This window comes from Zootoca vivipara, chromosome 1 (genome assembly GCF_963506605.1).
Source record: "Zootoca vivipara chromosome 1, rZooViv1.1, whole genome shotgun sequence".
Taxonomy (NCBI): Eukaryota; Metazoa; Chordata; class Lepidosauria; order Squamata; family Lacertidae; genus Zootoca; species Zootoca vivipara.
Window position 1 is genome coordinate 71,526,686 of NC_083276.1, and position 19,938 is coordinate 71,546,623.

General features: G+C 42.8%; 1 protein-coding gene across 1 annotated transcript; it reads left to right on the forward strand.

The window, feature by feature from the left end:
- The first annotated feature begins 443 nt into the window (after positions 1-443).
- Positions 444-12,448, forward strand: MYOD1 (myogenic differentiation 1). Its single transcript, XM_035120359.2, has 3 exons — positions 444-1,353; positions 3,709-3,787; positions 4,662-12,448. Exons 1-3 carry the CDS (start codon positions 811-813, stop codon positions 4,925-4,927), a joined length of 888 nt encoding a protein of 295 aa, XP_034976250.2. The 5' UTR covers positions 444-810; the 3' UTR covers positions 4,928-12,448.
- The last annotated feature ends 7,490 nt before the right edge of the window (positions 12,449-19,938 follow it).

Consider the following 19,938-nt stretch of genomic DNA (forward strand, 5'->3'; position numbering starts at 1 on the left):
AAAACCAAAACACAAACTATTAAACTGGCAAACATCCCCTCCTTATTATATATCTGCCTTTATGCATTTCGCAAATGACCCAAGAAGCCCGTGCAGCACTTTTTAAACGAATTAAAACCATGGCGCGATCCTTTTTCAAGAATGCCATCTGGACAAGTGGGAGCGGGAGATCTCACGTAGGAAATAAAGTTTGCATTAAAGTGAAGCGCGTGTGTGATCCCCCCCGCCCGCCAGCCCGCTCCCCCTCGAGGCTCGCTCTCGGACGGCTGCAGTTTGACATTTGCAGCCACTTTCCCCCAGCCTTTTGCCGGACAAGGGCTTTCGCCGCCGTCCAATCCGGGCGAGGCTCCCCCTCCCCTCCCTCCCCTCCCGCCCCCTGCGAGACCCCAGCGACTGGCTCTGCGAGGCCGAGGGATAGGCCGGCAGGTGGAGTAGAGGTGGCCTCGGAGCAATGCCCACCCCCGCTTCTGGGATAAATAGAGCGGTTTGGATGGCATCCGCGACGGGCATTTCGTTTTCCCCATGGCAGGCTGAGAAGAGCAAGGGGGAAAGGGGGACCAAGAGTGAATGAAGCCCCCTTTCACAGCAAGCGAGCGCCTCCCTCTGCTGTCTGACCCGGGAAAAGAAGCGCACCGACGTCTGGCTTCCTGGAGCCTTCGGGATTGAAGCCCTCTCGCCCCCTCGGGGTTCTTTAAAGCCAGGCGCTGAGCGCGAGGGTGGGCAATCCGGCGCCCTTCCTTTCTTCTCTCTCTTCCTCCCTCTCTCCCTCCGTCCAGCCTCTGTGGAGTCATTCTTCCGCCGCCTGCTCCCATGGATGTGCTAGGCCACATGGAGATCACCGACGGCTCGCTCTGCTCCTTCTCGGCCGCCGATGACTTCTACGACGACCCCTGCTTCAACACATCGGACATGCACTTCTTCGAAGACTTGGACCCCCGGCTGGTGCACGTGGGGGGCCTGCTGAAGGCCGACGAGCACAGCCACCACCACGGCCACGAGGACGAGCACATCCGCGCGCCCAGCGGGCACCACCAGGCGGGCCGCTGCCTGCTGTGGGCATGCAAGGCGTGCAAGAGGAAGACCACCAACGCCGACCGTCGCAAGGCGGCCACCATGCGAGAGAGGAGGCGGCTCAGCAAGGTCAACGAGGCCTTCGAGACACTCAAGCGCTGCACGTCCACGAACCCCAACCAGCGCCTGCCCAAAGTGGAGATCCTGCGCAACGCCATCCGCTACATCGAGAGCCTCCAGGCGCTGCTGCGCGAGCAAGAGGACGCCTACTACCCGGTGCTGGAGCACTACAGCGGCGACTCCGACGCCTCCAGCCCCCGATCCAATTGCTCCGACGGCATGGTGAGTTTCAGGTTTCCGCGCAAATGCAGGCCGTCGGGTTGGGTAGCGGGTATCTCTTAAAAGCCTGTTGGTCTTCTAAGTGTTAAAGGTCCAGGAGCTGTGCCCGAAATAGAACGGCAGTTCTAACACTTAAATTTCCTTCTGTGCCATGATCTAGGGAGGGAATGGAGGTGAGACGCTTTCTCCTTTAGACCAAAGAAGGTTTCTCCTTTTTCTTCAGCCAAACCAAGCCCAAGAATCTTATTTCCAGTGTCATGACAAAGCCCAAGTCACTACGGTACAAGCATGCCACGAGTTCTTTTCTATTACAGTCCCTCATTGGAATGTAGACCAGGAGAACTGGGGGCATCACTTCCTAGAAGGCTTAAGCTCCCCGCATCTCTTTTCAAATAAATGAAGGCTTTACTTCTATGTGCACCATCTTCTGGGAGGAAGCACCATTGAGATCAGTGGGTTAAAACACTGAGCATCCTGCTTTTATCACTAGAAGTAGAGAGAAAACTCTGATTCCCCTGGGAGAAAGGACCATCCTCTTTTAATCTTTGTGTTTTAAGAGTACAGGGGAATATTTTTTTTGTTACCCAGGAGCAGTCCTGTTTCTCCAGAGAACAGAACATCCTCTGGGTATCAACTTTGTCCAGATATTAGCCTTCTGCTGTGCCCTGGTCCCATTGGGAGGTTTCCTTGGCTGGCTGAGCCCTCCAAAAGAGGGGCTCCTCTTCTGCACAGTGTAGGAGATTTCTTCTCTTGCCCTTGGGGATTGTGGTGACATGGCTCCTCCAGTATACTCTCAGGGAATCTGGGATACAAGGAGGAAACTTCTCTCTCTTCTGGTACTGTTAGAGTAGATAGACCTAGATAGACCTAGAGGAGTGAAAGCAATTTCTTTCTCAGGCCATAATGAACTAGTTAGGCTGCAAGCATACTTAGGAGTAAACCCAAATGAATTCCATGTAATTCTATTCTCAGCAAACAAGCACTGGATTGGGACACCTAAACCATCATTCATTTTATTCATTTAGTCATTAATTCTATGAACATAGGCTCCCGCTGGGACATACAGTTCAATGAGTAAAATAATACAATAAAAAGCAATCAGCAACATAAAACACTGCGGCACCCATGCAGTTTACTGATCAAACTGTAAACCAATGAACCATAAATATTGCTCTGTCTTTTTGCTGCTACAGAATGACATCAGTACTTTTCTGAAGTTCATGTCCCCCTTGTCCTCCCAGGGCATAGTGCTCTTGCAAGGAGTACTGTAATGACTTTATGCTTGGAGAAAGAAACAATAGCCTTCTTGCTTGGTTCTGCTGTGATTTCTTAACACTTGGGAAAGAGATACTTATTCGCTTCTATGTAATAAAGTTGGGTTTTTGAGACAGTGGCTGGTAGCGAATATCGAGCTCTGATCTCATGCGGCCCTGCAGGAAAGGGGCAGTTGAAAGCAGATGCTTCTATAGCCATGGAGTACAACCATCTTTAGAGGGCAGCCATTAAAACGTTTTAGTACATAACCAGTGTTATTTACTATGCAAACCTATACAGTACATTAGTTCAGTGGAACTTGCACCTGCTAATCCAGGACTTATTTTATTTCTGAGCAAATACGTGCAAGATTGCAGTTTGTTTGGGGCTATACTGTAATGGGCAAGATATTCAGCAACTGGCTATAGCTAGTGAGTGAACAAGCTTCTTCTTCTTTAAATCCCAGCATGCTGAGGTGATCGGAGCATTGGGTTTGGACATGGCAGATATAGATACAGAATAATCCTCAGATTTATTGGTTCATCTCAGTCCCAGCGCATTCAAAGGGTTGTATGTAAGGGGACGTAAGATAAGTGTAGTCACACACACACACACACACACACACACACACACACACACACACACACCATACGAAGTCATGATAGGAATTTATACAGTCGCTGAGTTTTTCTCTTGCCAAATGTAGTAAAGAGCAAATACATGTTAGAAGTCAAAAGTCTTAAGCATAATGAGAAAACCACAAATAAAGGAAGAGGTTAAAGGCTTATTAAGTCCTTTAAGGCAGGCATGGTCAAACTTGGCCCTCCAGCTGTTTTGGGACTACAATTCCCATCATTCCTGACCACTGGTCCTGTTAGTCAGGGATGATGGGAGGTGTAGTCCCAAAACATCTGGAGGCCAAGTTTGGCCATGCCTGCGTAAGGCGACTTTTCTCCCCTTTTCATTTAAATGGCTGGATTGTTATACATGTGTTTCCTGGAGCAGACACATAAAGTGTGAATGACATGTGTGCACCCTATACACATTTGGACACCTGGTAGCCCTGATCGTATTTCTGACCTAATGTCTTGGTTTTGTTTCCAGCTGGATTACAGTGGACCCCCTTGCAGCTCCCGCAGAAGGAATAGTTATGACAGTAGCTACTATACAGAAACACTAAATGGTAAGTATCTGCCTTGTAACAAATACATTACTCTATATTATGCTCTCCAAACACAGTATACGCTCACAGACTTTGTTCTCTTTTTTTACCCATGTGTGGGCATTCTGAACCTTGTTTTTTTAAAAAATTTCAGATATTATTATTACTTTTACTACTCCGATCATTATTACTATTATTATTTTGATGGATGTAACTTGTACATTACATTTTTAAATTACAGACCACAATCTTCTTCTTCTTTACATGGCAATTGGACTGAAACTTTAAAATTATTGGGTGCTTTTTTTGCCTTCAAAGGCCATTGTACAACTTACATTAATATTTATTCATTGTTGTATTTGCTTATTACTTTTTCACCTCACCTTTCCTCACGAAGGGAGTCCACAGAGCCATACATGCAATCCAACATAATAACAGAATAAAACACTAAAGCACTCATATATAAAAACTGTAATAAAACAATGACAAACATTCCAGCAATCAGAGTTTTGAAAACAGTAGCCCCAATCGCCCTTCTCAGAAGGCTTGGGAAAAAAACAGTGGTTTTTTTAAAGCTTTTGGCAAGAAGATGCTATCTATGTGGAGGAAGTTTCCGGGGGGTGGGGTGCCACAGACAAAGTGGCAACTGTGGGCAGGACAGCAAGTGAGCCCTCCCCCTTATTAATAAATAAAGCTTTTAAATAACTCATTTGGCATTTAATTTCCATTGACACCTCTCAGAACTGTACGAGGCCAGTTGATTCAGATGTCTGTGTGTGTGTGTGTGTGTGTGTGTGTGTGCGTGTGCGCGCGCGCTGTTGTCAGTGGGGACCCTATGGGAAAACAGCTTCTCCTTGGTACTGCTTCTGAGACTCCCTGATCTCCTTGTCCTCAGATTCAAAGCAAGGGAAGAGTTCGGTCATTTCCAGCCTAGATTGCTTGTCGAGCATCGTGGAGAGGATTTCGACAGACAGCGCTGCCTGTGCCAGCCTGTCCACGGTTGAAAGTGGAACCGAGGGGAGCCCCTGCTCACTCCAGGAAGGGGCTAGCCTGAGTGACCCTGGAGCCCAAATCTCCTCCCCAGCTACCTGTACCCCTCTCCCTCAGGACAATGTCAGCAGCAGCAGCAACAACAACAACCCTATCTACCAAGTGCTATAAAGCCATGGGGGACAGAAACTGCCAACAGGAGTGGATCTCAGCCGATACACTTAAGCCTGCCTTCCGAAGATCGGAAAAGACAATACTTGTGGGTTTTTGGTTTTCCTTACCAGTTTTAATATGTATCTAATGATTCCAAGCTTGCATTACTTCAAAATACACTTATTTATTGGTTATAAACAAAAGCTATTTGTATATAGAAGAACTTTAGAAGTGCATACCATGAAATGGCTAATGTTGAATCTGTGCTTTAAAAGAAGGTATCCTTAAGTTTGAGGGTCGTCTCAGATCCTATGAGGAATAATCCTGCACAAAGGTTGCTTAACTACCACTGGTTTCAGTCTGACTTGGCCTACAAGCCTATGCCCACTGACATGGGGTTAGGCCCATGTAAGTAACTCAGTGGGACTTACTTCTGAGGAGGCATGCATAGGATTGCACTGTTAAGCAACCTAAGGCTGCACTCTTCTTATACACACTTGCCTGGGAGTAAGCCTCATTGGAATCAGTGGGACCTAATTCCGAGTAGACACATTACAGAATTGCAGCCTTTCTTTCTCCTCAGAAACCTAGACATCCACGTATATTATTATTATTTTTAAAAAGGTTGTGGACCATTTTTTAAAATACTTATTTTGTATACTTGTAAATAAGAGTTGCTTTGCAAAAAAAGAGAAAAGATTCCAACCAAACAACCCCCCAAAATTTACGTATTTAATGTTGCTTGGTTTGTCGTGCCAAACTTTAACTTTATATATTTATACAATGTGGATGCTGAGAATGTTTTCAACAGTATTCTAAATAAAGAACCTTATTTATAAAACTGCTGGAGTTATTCTGCCTTTGGTTAGGGAATTTCCTTTTTATTTTTTAGGTTTCCAGTTTTACAATTACATTATTTTCCATTCTTATACAATAATTATTTTAGACTTCCCACCCAGCATTCCATAACAGTTCTTTGTACATCTTGTTTAGTTGCATATACATTAATTCCTTCACCTTATTTCCCACATTATCATAACCTTAATATTGTCAACTGTTGGTCACAAGGTATCCATTACCTGAAATTTATACAGTGGTATCTTGGTTTACAACCACAATCCGTTCCAGAGGTCTGGTTGTAAACCAAAACAGGTTGTAACCCAAGGCGCGCTTTCGCCAGTGGAGCCTCCCCCCCAAAATTTGTTGTAATCCCCCCAAAGGGTTGTAATCCAAAGAAAGGGACACACGCTTCAGGGTTTGATGTGGTTGTAATCCAAAACGGTTGTAATCCAAAGTGGTTGCAAACCAAGGTACCACTGTATTTGAGATCAAATTTTTGTAAATACTCCCCTAGATACTCCCACTCACTCCTCTTCTGTTTCTTATTTTAGATGTCATACTTGCAAGCTCTGCATATTCAATTAATTTATTTAACAATTGTTCTTTTCCTGGAGTCTCTCTTTGTTTAAACCAATATCTTGTGCATACTATCCTCGCAGCTGTTGTTGCATATAAAAATAAGTTGTGGGCTTTTTTGGTAACTCATTCCCAAGTACGCCTAGAAGGAATTCTTCTGGTTTCTTGGGGAATGTGAGTTAAACTTTTTTACACCATTTCCCAAAATTCCTTTGCCCGGTTGCATTTCCACCATAAAGGAATGAATGCAACCTCTGCATCTACGCATTTCCAACAAAGTTTTGCACATTTTAGCCCGTTTAACCGGTGTCAAATACCATCTATACATGCAGAGAAGTTCATTGTCTGAAAATATTGAAACCACTCAGGTATCCAGTTAGATATCTCTTGCCTATCTCTTAGTTTTATATTTCCCTCTTTGTATTCAATGAGGTCTTTATACTTTCCCCCAGTCCTATCCATACTTAACCTGTTTACTGCAACTGCTTCTACCAGGGAAATCCAACCGGGAGTCTTTCTTTCTAGGATATCTTTGTGTCTCATCCAGACCTTATATAAACTTCTTCTAATCACATGATCATAAAAAACCCTTGTGAACCTTAGTTTTTTTGTACTATAGGTACACGTGCTAAATCATAAATCAGATTGGTCCCTTCTAAAACCAATATATTCACATCCTTCAGTTCTATCCATTCTTTCATCCAGCTTAGACTGGTTGCTTCATAGTAAAGTTTCAGATCTGGGAAAGCAACCCACCCCCTTTGCTTTTCATCTATTAATATTTTATTTTTATTCTTGGTTTTTTCTTTTGCCATAGGAAGTTTAATATAATATCATTTTTCCATTTTGTAAAGCAGTTGGAGTTGGATATTACAGGTCGTGACTGAGACTAAAATATCATTTGGGGGAGGACATTAATTTTAATTACAGATATCCTGCCCAGAAAATACAGGTTCAGTCACTCCCATTTTTAAAGTCTTTTTTCATTTCAGACCACACTCTGTTATAGTTGTCTTGAAATAAGTTCAGATTTTCAGATGCAATCCAGAGTCCTAAATATTTAATTTTCTTTCCCACTTTGATTCCTAAGTCATTTCCCAATTCTTTCTTTCTTTGGTTTTTTATATTCTGAGTTAGCATTTTCTTTCTGTCTTTATTAGTATAAAGTCCTGCCAGGTTGCCAAATGTTGTAATAACTTTCAAGGTTGTTGGTAGGCTTTCCGAAGAATTCTCTACTGTTATAACTACATCGTCCGCAAAGGATTTAAATTTATATATTCTCTGTCCTATCCGTATGTCCTTTATTCTCTCTTCCTCTCTTATCTTTCTTGCAAGTACTTCCAATACCAGATTAAATAATAGTGGAGATAAGGGGCATCCTTGTCTAGTACCTTTTTAAATTTCAAATTCTGAGAATGTTTTCAACAGTATTCTAAATAAAGAACCTTATTTATAAAACTCCTGGAGTTATTCTGCCTTTGGTTAGGGAATTTCCCTGTTGCTTCCAGTACAGTGTTAGCAAATGCACTTCTCATTTAGTGAAGAATATTCACTCTCCCTATATATGAATAAGGTGAATTACAGTGCAATCTTACACCTGTCTACTTTGAAGTAAATTCAGTCGAGTTCAATGGGACTTACTCCAAGGTGTAGGAGATTGTAGATTGATTCCATCCTTCTCTGGTGGATTATATTGGTGGCCATTGGCTAGGAAATCAAGGCTGCCAAGTTCTCACTGTGTGTGGCCACACCTATACACCATCTTCAAGATAATTCAGTCAAAAGGTAGGGTGTCATAGAATTGTAGCATTGCGTGGGATCCTTGTCCAACCCCCTGGTATGTAGGAATCCCAACAAAAGCACCCACAACAGGTGGCCATTTATTAATAAATTCATTTAAGACTTTTGATAATTCTATTCTCTAATGACATCCTGGGTAACAACCAGGCTGCATTTCAATTCATACAATGTTTTGCTAATGGCTAATCAGATGTTGCCTTCCAGATGTTGCTGGACTACAGCTCCCTTCATCCCTGGCCAATGGCATGCTTTTGCCAAATATATGCATTTTTATTTTTATTTTGTAAACATAGGTTAGTTGGAAAACTGCATCAGAAAATTTGGATTTCAAAGGACGGTTATGTTTTCGCTTCTCATATTGTTTTGCAAATTTGATAAATTCTGATTTAAATGCCACCCGAATGCAATTTCTCGCCCATCCCTGCTTCAAAATGCAGGGCCCCTTTCACGATGTGCTGCTTTTGTGTGAGTTGGCATAAAAGTTAACACTGAGGACCTTTTGAAGCATATTGGGCTTCTTATTCATGAGCAGATCCTACACAATAGAGATGGGGTTCTTTTAAAGTTCTTCAATACTATGAGAATCTTTCCTTTTTTTGTTTTGTTTTGGGTAATTATCAAGCTCTGGAGACTTTTTCTATTGTTGTTTGTGTGCGTTCTGTGTAAATAAATATCTGTCTTTTTGTATGTAAGATAAATGTTTGAGGGTCGCCACATATTATTGTTGTTTTCTTGATTACTACTTTTTACCATAGCTACATGTAACTTTAAATGTGTGAAGTATTTTTAACTCCCTCTTCAACTGAAATAGGCTCCCATAGTAGCTTACCATGATCAGGACTAAGATGGTCCCTGCCCTTAGGCTTACAATCCAAAAGGCATGACACAAAAGGAAAAGGAATTGGGAGGGAGGAGGAAAACAAGGAAACACAGGCACTCGTTCTTAGTTCAGAGTTCTTTCTTATCATTGTTAACAGGGAGGGTAAGCAACATCTCTGCAAACTCGTCTACTCTAGCCAATGGATGGTGCCAGGTTGGTATCTTCCTTGCCATGACATTATAATATATTTGTACTTTCTTACAAGGAATTGGACAGAAATTGCGGCAAAATTTTGATTCACCACTTTTGGTTGCCTTTTTTATTTTACACTAATGCTTACTGAAAGCAAGTCAAATTGCAGCATGTGAAGCTGAAGCCCTGAAACTCTCAGTCAGAATATTTGTGCTCGACAATGAACACCCTGCTCCACAAGTATTCCCGGATATTGAATTTCAACGATTTATTTTAGCAACCTAAGTTTCCACAGCCTGGTTCTAATGTTACAACAGAGACCACGCATGCATTTGACACATCCCAAAATAGGCCCATTAAAACACATACACAAGGGCTGCTTGCTTCATTTGTGACACGCACACACACTCAGAGAGAGAGAGAGAGAGAGAGAGAGAGAGAGAGAGAGAGAGAGAAGTATGTACAATGTCACCTTTACAATGCCAGGTAATTATTATAAGGATAGTCAAATGGTCAGTCAAATCACCACATGGATCTATCAGGCAGCTCCATCTATCCAACTCCATCTCAGGCTCTTCCTTCCTCCCAGCTACCAACTGACATTGATGAGACATCAGAGCAAGGGATGATTCCAAAGTGCCTAGAACCCAACCCAACTGAGAATTGTACTTTAAATGTCATCCACTGCTTTGGGAACTGGTAACGGTGGAGGAGGGGAAACAACTTCACTGTTCTCTCAGGTAATGTGAACACACCCTGAATCTTCTGGAACTAATAGAAAACCCATCTAAACCACGAGAGTTGTTAACCTGTTGTTATTATTATTATTTTTCACACTGAAAGTTGTTTTTAAGCAGCTGTGCCCTTTACCAGTCGCTCCCAGTTTTGCCCCTGCTGCCGCGTGGCAAGAAAGGAGGGAGCAGGCAGGTTGAATTCAGTCCACGATATTTTCATAAGCGCCCAAATAAAGTGTTTTAAGCTTAGTACGACAGATTAGTCAACTTTAGAGGCTGCGGCAACACTCAGAACCTTCCTGGTAACAGATTTAGCAGCGGGGTTTATCCTCGCATTTTTCCCCAAAGGTCAAGAATGCTGTCATATTCTGTATGAGTATGATTGAAGCTCAAACCAGGGTAGTCATTTACGTAAGCTAAAGCAGATGATGTCGGTGTCACTGAAATGTAGTGTCAGTAGATAAGCAAATGATGAGCATAGTTAATGCGGAGTGCTATTTAGAGTGTACTGTATCAGAAAACCTGAAAGTCCCTAAAACTATAAGTACAGCAGGATCATCCCCCACCAACCCCACAAATAGTGATGACCATTTACTCATTTATTTTGGCAAGTGTTCCACAAATGAATTCCGGAGGCAGCGCAGTAGGCAGCTCACTTCACCTCCATGCTTTGGTGTGGTTTTGCTTCCAATCTATGAACTAGGGAACATCAGGCATTAGCAGAGGGAGAGCGGGGAACCTGAGTTACTCCATTGGCTGAGACAGCAGCCCCATTTGGCTCCTTTTTCCAGTTCAGACTGTCATTATAAGTGTTACAATAAAACTTTAAGAGCTGGAGCCTGTTTGCCTCTTTCATCTTCATCTCCTTTTCATTTTAGGTGTTGTGCCTTTTAGATAGTAAGCTTATGAACAGAGACTATGTTGCTTTTTGTGGATTATGATAAAACCTTTTCAGTTGAAGAGTTAACAAGTAAAAGAACAACTAATATGCTGGAGAGGTGGGGGAGAGTATTGACCCGACTTGGTGACACAGCCAGCCCTTTAAAGCCCTAAACAGCCTCAGCCCACTATACCCAAAGGAGCATCTCCACCCCCATCGTTCAGGCCAGACACTGAAGTCCAGCGCCGAGGGCCTTCTGGCAGTTCCCTCATTGTGAGAAGTGAGGTTACCAGGCAGAGGGCCTTCTCAGTAGTTGCACCTGCCCTGTGGAACACCCTCCTGTCAGATGTCAAGGAAATAAACAACTATCTGACTTTTAGAAGACAGTCCTGTTTCGGGAAGTTTTTAATGTTTAATGTTTTATCACTTTTTTATTATTAGCATTATTAATATCTGTTGGGAGCCACCCAGAGTGGCTGGGGAAACCCAGCCAGATGGGAAGGGTATAAATAAACTACTACTACGGTACTATTCTGCTCCCGTCTTCTCTGTGCCACTCTTTGCTCCACAGGCTGGTCAACATTGTCTGAAGATTTCTAGTCCAGTGTTACTATGAACATCCCATAATCACTTCCCAGCCTTATACAATGTTTTAAAAAAGTCAACACAATGCCCCTCTCTTTTCTGGCACACAGAGATAGATTGAACACAGAAAAATTTCATTAGACTCTAATGCCTGAAGTGGCCACTTCATCGTGCTTCATAGTACAGTTAACCCTGTAATTTACATACAGCGGTGGGAGAGAGACCTGTAGCCTTCCATTTGTTGTTGGGACTCCAACCCCCATCAGCCACAGCCAGCATGACCAATGGTTAGGTATGATGCACACTGTTGTCCAACGACACCTAGAGGGCCACCAGTTCCCCATGGATGGAGTTAAAGAACCATTTGTTGAATAATCCCACTGGGAAAACAGCTTTCTTGGTTGCCAAATTTCTCTTCCTAACTCTCAAGCGTTGTAAGAGTAAAATCGACTGCATTGATGCGGGTTTATCTGTATAGCCTTTCTTAGTGCTGCCCATGTTTTATTTTAGTTTTTAGATGTCTTAGATGTTTTAACTTTGTACTGAGAAATGTATCTTTTCTGACTGATGATCGAATAAAGAATGATGATGATGCTGAGAACCATATAGGTGTACATGATCTCCCTGCCATAAAACCCTGCCACATTTTTTTTATGTCAGGATCAATTGTAGGAATAATGTCATGGCCTGGTGGAATGAAGGGAGTAAGAGAGTGGCAGATCCTGAACTTCGTCAGCATTATGGGTTTAAGGTACAAAATTCAACAAGCTCATACAAGATGGACTCACAGAAGACAGAAGTATTCATGCCTTCAACTGAACAGATGAACATTTGCAGGGGCTGCCAACTTGGTGACTGCAATCACAAGGGCCTCCATTGGTGGCCCTGGGAAGGAGCACCAGACACCGAACTTTCATTTTTTTGTTTTGTTTTTAAGTACAGTGGTGCCTCGCTTAACGAATGCCCTGCTTAACAAAATTTCCGCTTAATTAAATGATTTTTTGAGCGGAGGTTGCCTCGCTAGACGAATTCATTTTATGAAAAATTCATCTAGCGAATCGCGGTTTCCCATAGGAATGCATTGAAATTCAATTAATGCGTTCCTATGGGGGAAAAAAATATCAAAAAAAATATTCAATGCATTCCTATGGGATTCGCTAGATGAATTTTTCGTTATAAGAAAAGACCCGTGGAACGAATTAAATTCATCTAGCGAGGCACCACTGTAAGTCTATAGAGTGTTATGAAGCAAGATGTGCAAGTATTTCTGGCTGTTCCTGCCTAAAATCGGTGTTTTAGCCCATTATTATTATTATTATTATTATTATTATTATTATTATTATTTGCATACCATCCTTCCTCTGAAGATCACAGCATAAAAATAAGTCCACGAGTGAAGTAATATAAGCGAGCTGTTTGGACACCAGGTAATAGGAATCCCTGGATTCCTAAAGAGCTGCTGTTTGCCCCTCCCATTTAAGGCACTTTCCCTGCTTCTGTTTTATATTCTAGCAGCATGTCTTTCATAGCATATATAGGATGCGTCTTTCCTGTGGTGGCTTTGTCTGATATCAGGTATTCTCTAGAACGTTATCTTCTGCAAGTACTACTGGACAATAAGTGCATATGGATGTTAAAGGATCTTCTACCCAAACAGCAAATGCAAAATGTGGAAATTTTGCAATAAGAATTGCAAAAACTATACAACTCTGCCATCTGCAGGATAAAAGTGCAATGGGTCTAGTTTGGAATTACAGTTTATAGCACTGGTAATCCAAAGTGTTTAAAAATTGGGAAATTGGGTTATTAGTAGCATCTAATGATGGGCATGAGGAAAGAATGATAGCAATTGTTGGGTATATCTCATTGCCTTTACTTGTCTTATATTTTTACAGATGCATTATGTGTCATACCTTTCATTGCAACCAAGAAAAGCATCTGTTGTTGTTTTGTTTGTTTTAAAAACAAACCTACCAGCATCTTCATGTAGTATTGTGTCTAAGGAGAGACAGACAGTAAAAATGCCAGATAGATGATGGTATTCCATCCCCAGACCAGCAGACAACTACCATACAAATATTGCTGTTCTGGGCTCACCTTTTCACAGGATGAAGGGATACAGGCAAAACCAATGCCTCACATTTAAAGGTTAGCCTACTTGTTTTGCACTCAACAACAACAACAACAACAACAACATAATAATAATAATAATGCCCCAACCATCTGACTGGGTTCCAAATCAATAAAAATAAACCACCCCCTGAAATTTGCACTTTTCTCAATTTTTGCATGCAATGCAATGCAGTTCTCCAGCCACGTATTTTGTACAAAAATGCACAGAATGGGGCAAAATGTGCATTAAGAATGAACACATCAGTGAAAATAACATTATACTGTGGAAAATTGCTTTGCAAAAAAGAAGAAGTGTATATTAGGAAAATTTTGGACTGAAAAGCTGATGAATCTTATGAGGACATTTTAAAAAATGAAATATAATTGAAAACTTATGTGGAAATGTGGAGAACGGAACTTAAGAATAAAAAACAGAGAGAAACTGAAACTGGCCAATTTCCCAGATGTCTGCTTGGTTCCTTCTCTATCCATTTTTAATGGACCTCTAAAACATTTTTATTTCAATCTGCTTTTAGCTAAAAAGGCTGGACTGGGTTTTAATAGTTGCTGTTTTCTGTTTTAAATCATGATCAGTTGTTTACCTCTTAAAGTCATGGGCCAGGAGTCAGCTTCGCCTACTGAGCAGCAGCCCGAAGGGGGAGAAGGCAGAGTGACTCCACCTGCAGCTGATCTGCCTTCAAGGACACAGAGCAGAAGGCGATGATGAGAGCCAGCTGGATTCAGCCTTCTTAAGCAGAACTTCCAGCAACAAGCAGGTGCTGGAAGCAATGCTTGTAGTTCCTGGCCCTACCTTGCTGCTTCCTGCTCACCTTGACTATCAGATTCCCTGACCCCTGGACCATCTGACCATGTGGGTTGCTGTTCACCTGACCCGAGGACTGGACATGACTGGATACTGACTTTGCCCTCAGGCAAGCACACCTCTGAGATTCTTCTGGTCGGCTGGCCTCCCATTCCGCTGAGCTCTGCTTGTTGTGGCTCGACACAAGACTACAGCACTTAATCCTTTATGGGTCTAATCAGAAGTATTAGCCCCACTGAATGCAATGGGCAAGGGCATGTAGAATTGCAGCCATAATGTGTTTTATTTGGATTGTCGTGCTGGGCAGGGCTGCATTTTATGCTGCTGTTTCAGTTTAAAAACTTATCTTTTCAATGTTTTGCTTTCATGGTATTCACTGTGAGCTGCCTCGAGAGGGTTCTTGTTCTGAAATGAGGAAGTGAATGTGGAAATGAAGAACTAAGTTCCAAAGTGATGTGCAAACCAATTTGGAAGAAAGAGCTATATATAATTTTGCCCTTTGCAGCACATCATGATTTTGTGGAATTCAGTATTCCAGGTTGTTTGACTGACAACATAGCATGAATGCAGGCAACTGGGGAAAGATTGTATCATGAAGTTTTTAATGTTTGATGTTTTGTTACATTTTTATGTGTGTTGGAAGCTGCCCAGAGTGGCTGAGGCAACCATGCCAGGTGGAGAGAGTCTAAACATTATTATTACCACCATTTGGTTTTTACCATTTACTCCTAGACCAAGAGGTGCACATAACCTCTTGATAAGCAAGGGATCTATGGGATGCTACAAAAAATGGTGAAGTCTTTCTCACTAAGTTAGCAATCTGGAGAAACAGGAGAATGTTTGATTGCTGCTTCTGCTTCTTTTTTAAAAAGGATCAGGCAAATTAATAGAAGTTAGGCCTGTCAAGAGCTTTTAGCGGCGTCTAAAAATGGCACCTTTGACTAAATGTGGGGGGTGAACAAGGCAGTTGGTGTGTGGCTGGCTTCATCACACTGTTTGATGCTATGTTCCATCAGGCAAAGCCCAAAGAACAGTGGTAGAATATGTGCTTTGAATTCAGAAAGCCCTACATTTAATCCCCAACATATCTGGAAAGGGCTAAGGGGGGACTCTTCTGAAACTTGAGAGCCATTGCTGACAGTACTGACCTACATGGGTCAATGGCTCATTGCAAGGCAGCTTCCCATCCGATTGTTCACTGTCAGAGGCTGGGCTGTTTGTGTCTGATTCAATATGGAAGCCCTTATGAACTTTTACAGCCAAGTAAGCACCTCAGCAGCACCTGTGCATAGGATTACACATAATAAATTGTACAGCAACAAAAGCTGTCAATATTTGCAGACAGGGAATGTGCTTCTCCAGCAGTGCTGTACTGATACGATCTGAAGGCACACAACAATGTTCCACCTCTGGAAGTTTAGCAAGGCTATCCGTTAAGCTGCCTGGAGAGGAGCTACATGGGAGCCATATGTAAGTTGTTGTAAGCTGTGCAGAGGAAGAATGGGCTTTGCGTGACAAACCAAACAGAAGTAGGGAATAGCTTAAAATGTGCGACTAGAGTGCAAGTGATGGTTATTTTGAGAAGAAACACTAGATGGCACCCTTTGTGCAAAACTTGAAAGCAGCATTTTTTTATTTTGGTAAAAAAGGAAATCTGTACATACAAGCACCTTTTCAGACACTCAAGTACACAGCAGGAAACAATTAGTCAAAGTTAGCGAGCCATCTTTTTCTCTTGAATTTTCTTCGTGGATTGTGAAAGAGTTATAGAGAGGGGAAATGTTAATTACGTTGCCCAAGTCTCCATCGCTAGAGACTTAACTTCCTTCTTGATAAATTATCTTAAGTCACTTTTGCCTCTTAAATTATAGGCAACTGTGCAGATACACCAGTTCTCTCTGGAGCTGCTTCTGTAGAGGTGAATTGATTAGATGAACATGGCCTATACTGTTGAACTTGCTGTTCTACCAGCAACATCGCACTGTTTCTTAATTCCCCATCAGTCATAGAAGGTTTGTTTTCCTAGACACTCACATTATGCTATATTGCTTACGCAGTCCAAGTAATGCACCTGTATATGCAAACAGTTTGTTTAGCATAAAATTAATATGCAAATCTAGAGGAACTACATGTTTATGTAGAAAACCTAGTGAGTATAATGGGACTAATGCCAAAGTAAACATGTATGGGATTATATTAGACTGCATCTGCACATACAATATTGGCACATTTCATTTGGCTTTTTCCACTGTGCCTGGAAATAAGCTTTATTCATCATCACCACCACCACCACCACCCGGGGCGAAAGAAGGGTGGGGGGGGGCAGCGTGGGTGTCACCACTGAGGGGGGTGACAAAATGCCGGGCACAGCATGCCCGAGCCACACGTCTCTCTTGGGAGAGACGCGATGGCTTGGGCACGCAGAGGCTCTGCGCTGCCCAAATGGTCCGCCCGCTGCAGCCCCCAACTGTAGGGCAGCTGAGTGGGAGGAGGCAGGAAGACTCCAGAGGCCACACACTGCCCCAGGCGCCTGAATGGCTTCCTCTGCTGCTGCCACCACCACCCTGGACAACTATATTTGCTTGGAAGATGTGCCTGGGAGGATGACATTGTGAGGAAGTCCCATGGATATCAATTCAGTGCCTGGGGGGAGGGGGAGGCAATGGTGGATGAGGGGGAGGATCGAAGGGTTCTGTTGCCCATTCAGATCTCCCTCCCACCTACAGTATCCCTTTGATATAGTTCACCGGCTGTGCCCAATGGCCTGGCGTTGTTACGAGCTGACCTAGCATTGAGTAACAAGACTGCATTGATCCAGGTTACAATTTAAAACAAGAAAAGGGAGTGGAGAGAGACAACAGGGAGGAAGGATAAATGGGAGCAAAACCAATTGTGTGAAGTTCAGCTTGATTGGGAATGAGGACCAAGGGAGTTACAAGCCAAGCAGAAGTTAGTAACTTGTGGAGTGATTTGTCAACAGTCAGTAATTCAATGGCATTCATTTCTCCTAAGGAGTCGAAACCTCAGTCCCTATCACCTATACATGTGACTATTTGAAGACATCTGAGAAAAGACCCTCTCTCCCTTTCTTAAGCCTTTTATTTTATCCTTCATAATGCAGTTCTTTGCAACCATTGCAAATGATTCCACAGGGGTTTGCCAGCTGTATATCGCTTGCGAGCAAGCCTTGACACACAGCTTACTGAATGGGATGCACGCTGCCAGGAAAGAGTTTATTCAGGGTTATATAACAGTGGAACATAAGTAGTCCAAGAATGAACATCTTATTAATGAGCTTTCAGTGATCAGAATTCAGAAACGTGGGTTGTAGAGAAGTAGCTGTCTGGTGTCTTCTGAAAAGGCAAGGCTGTCTTCTGCTGAGCTTGTACATTTCTGTCACCTGTAGCCTACGCTGGGGCAGGTATTAACCCTTGGAAAAGCTTTGATCTGAAGGATGAGCCACTTTCAGACATATCTTAAGTTACCTGTGGGTGCCTGCCAGAGATAACTGGTTGCTCCTTCACATGCTTTAGCCATAATTTTACATAAACCTCTGGGCACCCACAAGTTTCACGCCTTGTACTTCTGCTTTCCTTACTCCTGCATGCAAGATGCAAACTTTATGACCAAACTACACATTACACTACAATTTGATTATTGATGTAAACCTCCAAAATGTGTTTTGTATAGTTAAGTTTTTACCTCTATCTTCAGTACGTTTTATTTTACTATATTGCTATGGCTAGTGGCTGGTGCAAAGAAAGTTTCTTCTGATCTGATCGTCACATTACACTGAAGGTGGGTGGGTGGGTGCTTCTCCAACATAAACTTGATACAAGAGCAGGCCCACCTCTCCAGCACAGAGAGATTTGATATATTATCTCTTGCCAGTCACCTGCCTAGTAGTGGCCCAGCAAAAACTGAGTTGCCCTTCCACTCCTGGGTAAATTAAGTGTGGGATGTAGTTATCTCTGAATCCCCTACACGGCATAGAAGAGTTGTGAAAGGCACTGTGAAAAAAGGCAATTTTGGTGAGAGTCCATTCCCATTCTTTTCTTACATCATTGAGGGGGGGGGGGTAATGCCTTCTTGCCCTCCTGCTTCCCACACTTGCTTATGGAAAGGATACACCAAAAAATTATATCTGTATTTATCCTATACATCAGGTGTTTTAAGATCTGGTGTAATATGGAAAATGAGACTCCTGTTTCTTTTTTGTAATATTACTTTATTTTGCAAAAAATAAATTGGTTTTTAAAAATGCAGGTAGTAGCTACGGGAAGGCCTGGTCTATCTTGGGACCATGGGGTAGGGGGAAGGAAGCTTAACCCTTTGCATTCATGCCATTTTCCCAGTGAACAATCACTCCCTTGAAGTTGCTACTTGCCCCATTATCAAAAACAGATGGGCATAACTTATTGCTTGTATGTGTTTCCTAATGGGACTAATAGATTCAGAAAGGCAATTTTAATCAAGATAATAGTGGAAAGGGAAAGGGTTAATCCTTCCCCACAAATGCATACATTACCAATTCAGATTCTTCACCCACACAGCTGCTGTTTGAAAAAGAAACTTCAAAGAGACGAGATCCTCTCAACCATCTTCTTCTTAAAACATAATTTTGCTCTGGGGTGTATTAGCAAACAATGTGGGCAGCAACATAAATGATGTCCCCTTCTCTTGATTCTCTTGTCATACGGTAGTAAATTTATCAGCCCCTGAAGTAAATGTAGTTCATGATCTCTTTGCAAGAATTAAAATGCGGAACCAGGTCACATCATAGTGTTGAACAAAGCTAATGCTTGTTTAGCCTGCTCTGTTGTTTTTAGCTATCTTGTTTTCTTGATTGTGTATTCAGCATGTGCTGTTGTTTATTTGATGTTCTTCTTTTATGTTCTGTACTCCATCCTGGTCTCTGTATCGATGAAGGGCAAGCGAAAAAAAAATTCTGAACAAGGAAGCAAACCAGGCTCAGATGTCAGCACCCAGCATATTGAAGGGGACTTTGCAACTTGGCAGGACCAAACGGGGCTATTTGGGTGTCACTGCTGAGCTAGCCTGTCATGAGGAGAGGCTGGCAGCTGCCCCACCTGCTCCACCTTCTGCAAGTGGAGCTGCTGTGCCAGTGGTGTGTGGTCAGTGGACTAGGGGAACTAGGCTAGTTCTCTAAATGTTTTCCTGGCGCATCCTTCCCAAAGCCCGGGAAGCTTTTGCCTCGCTTAGGGAGGGGAGATGCTCTGATGGGTCCAAGAGCCCTCCCTCCAACTTCCCAAAGCCCACCTGGCTCGAGCATCCTGTCAGAGCCCTGACGTCTCCTTCTCAAAGGCTGGGGAGCTTCTGCAATGCTCACAAGCATGACATCACTCTTGCAAGCTGGCACCTCTGGCCCACCTGTGCCCAACAAAAATAAAATAAAAATCACTGCATGCCACTGTGCCCAGCCCAGACCCATACCTCATTACAACTCCACTACCACCCTTAGTAATCCCCCTTTAGAAGAATATTGTTGTTTAGTCGTGTCCGACTCTTCGTGAACCCATGGACCAGAGCACGCCAGGCACTCCTGTCTTCCACTGCCTCCCGCAGTTTGGTCAGAGTATAGGTCAGAATATAGGGACTGCTATTTGGTCAGAATATCGGGACTGCTTTTTGTCATCAAAAGAGTAA

Coding starts and splice junctions, on each gene's coding strand:
- MYOD1 (XM_035120359.2), top strand. CDS start 811: ATGGATGTGCTAGGCCACATGGAGATCACCGACGGCTCGCTCTGCTCC. Junction 1,354..3,708: donor CCAATTGCTCCGACGGCATG/GTGAGTTTCAGG, acceptor TTTTGTTTCCAG/CTGGATTACAGTGGACCCCC. Junction 3,788..4,661: donor CTATACAGAAACACTAAATG/GTAAGTATCTGC, acceptor CCTTGTCCTCAG/ATTCAAAGCAAGGGAAGAGT.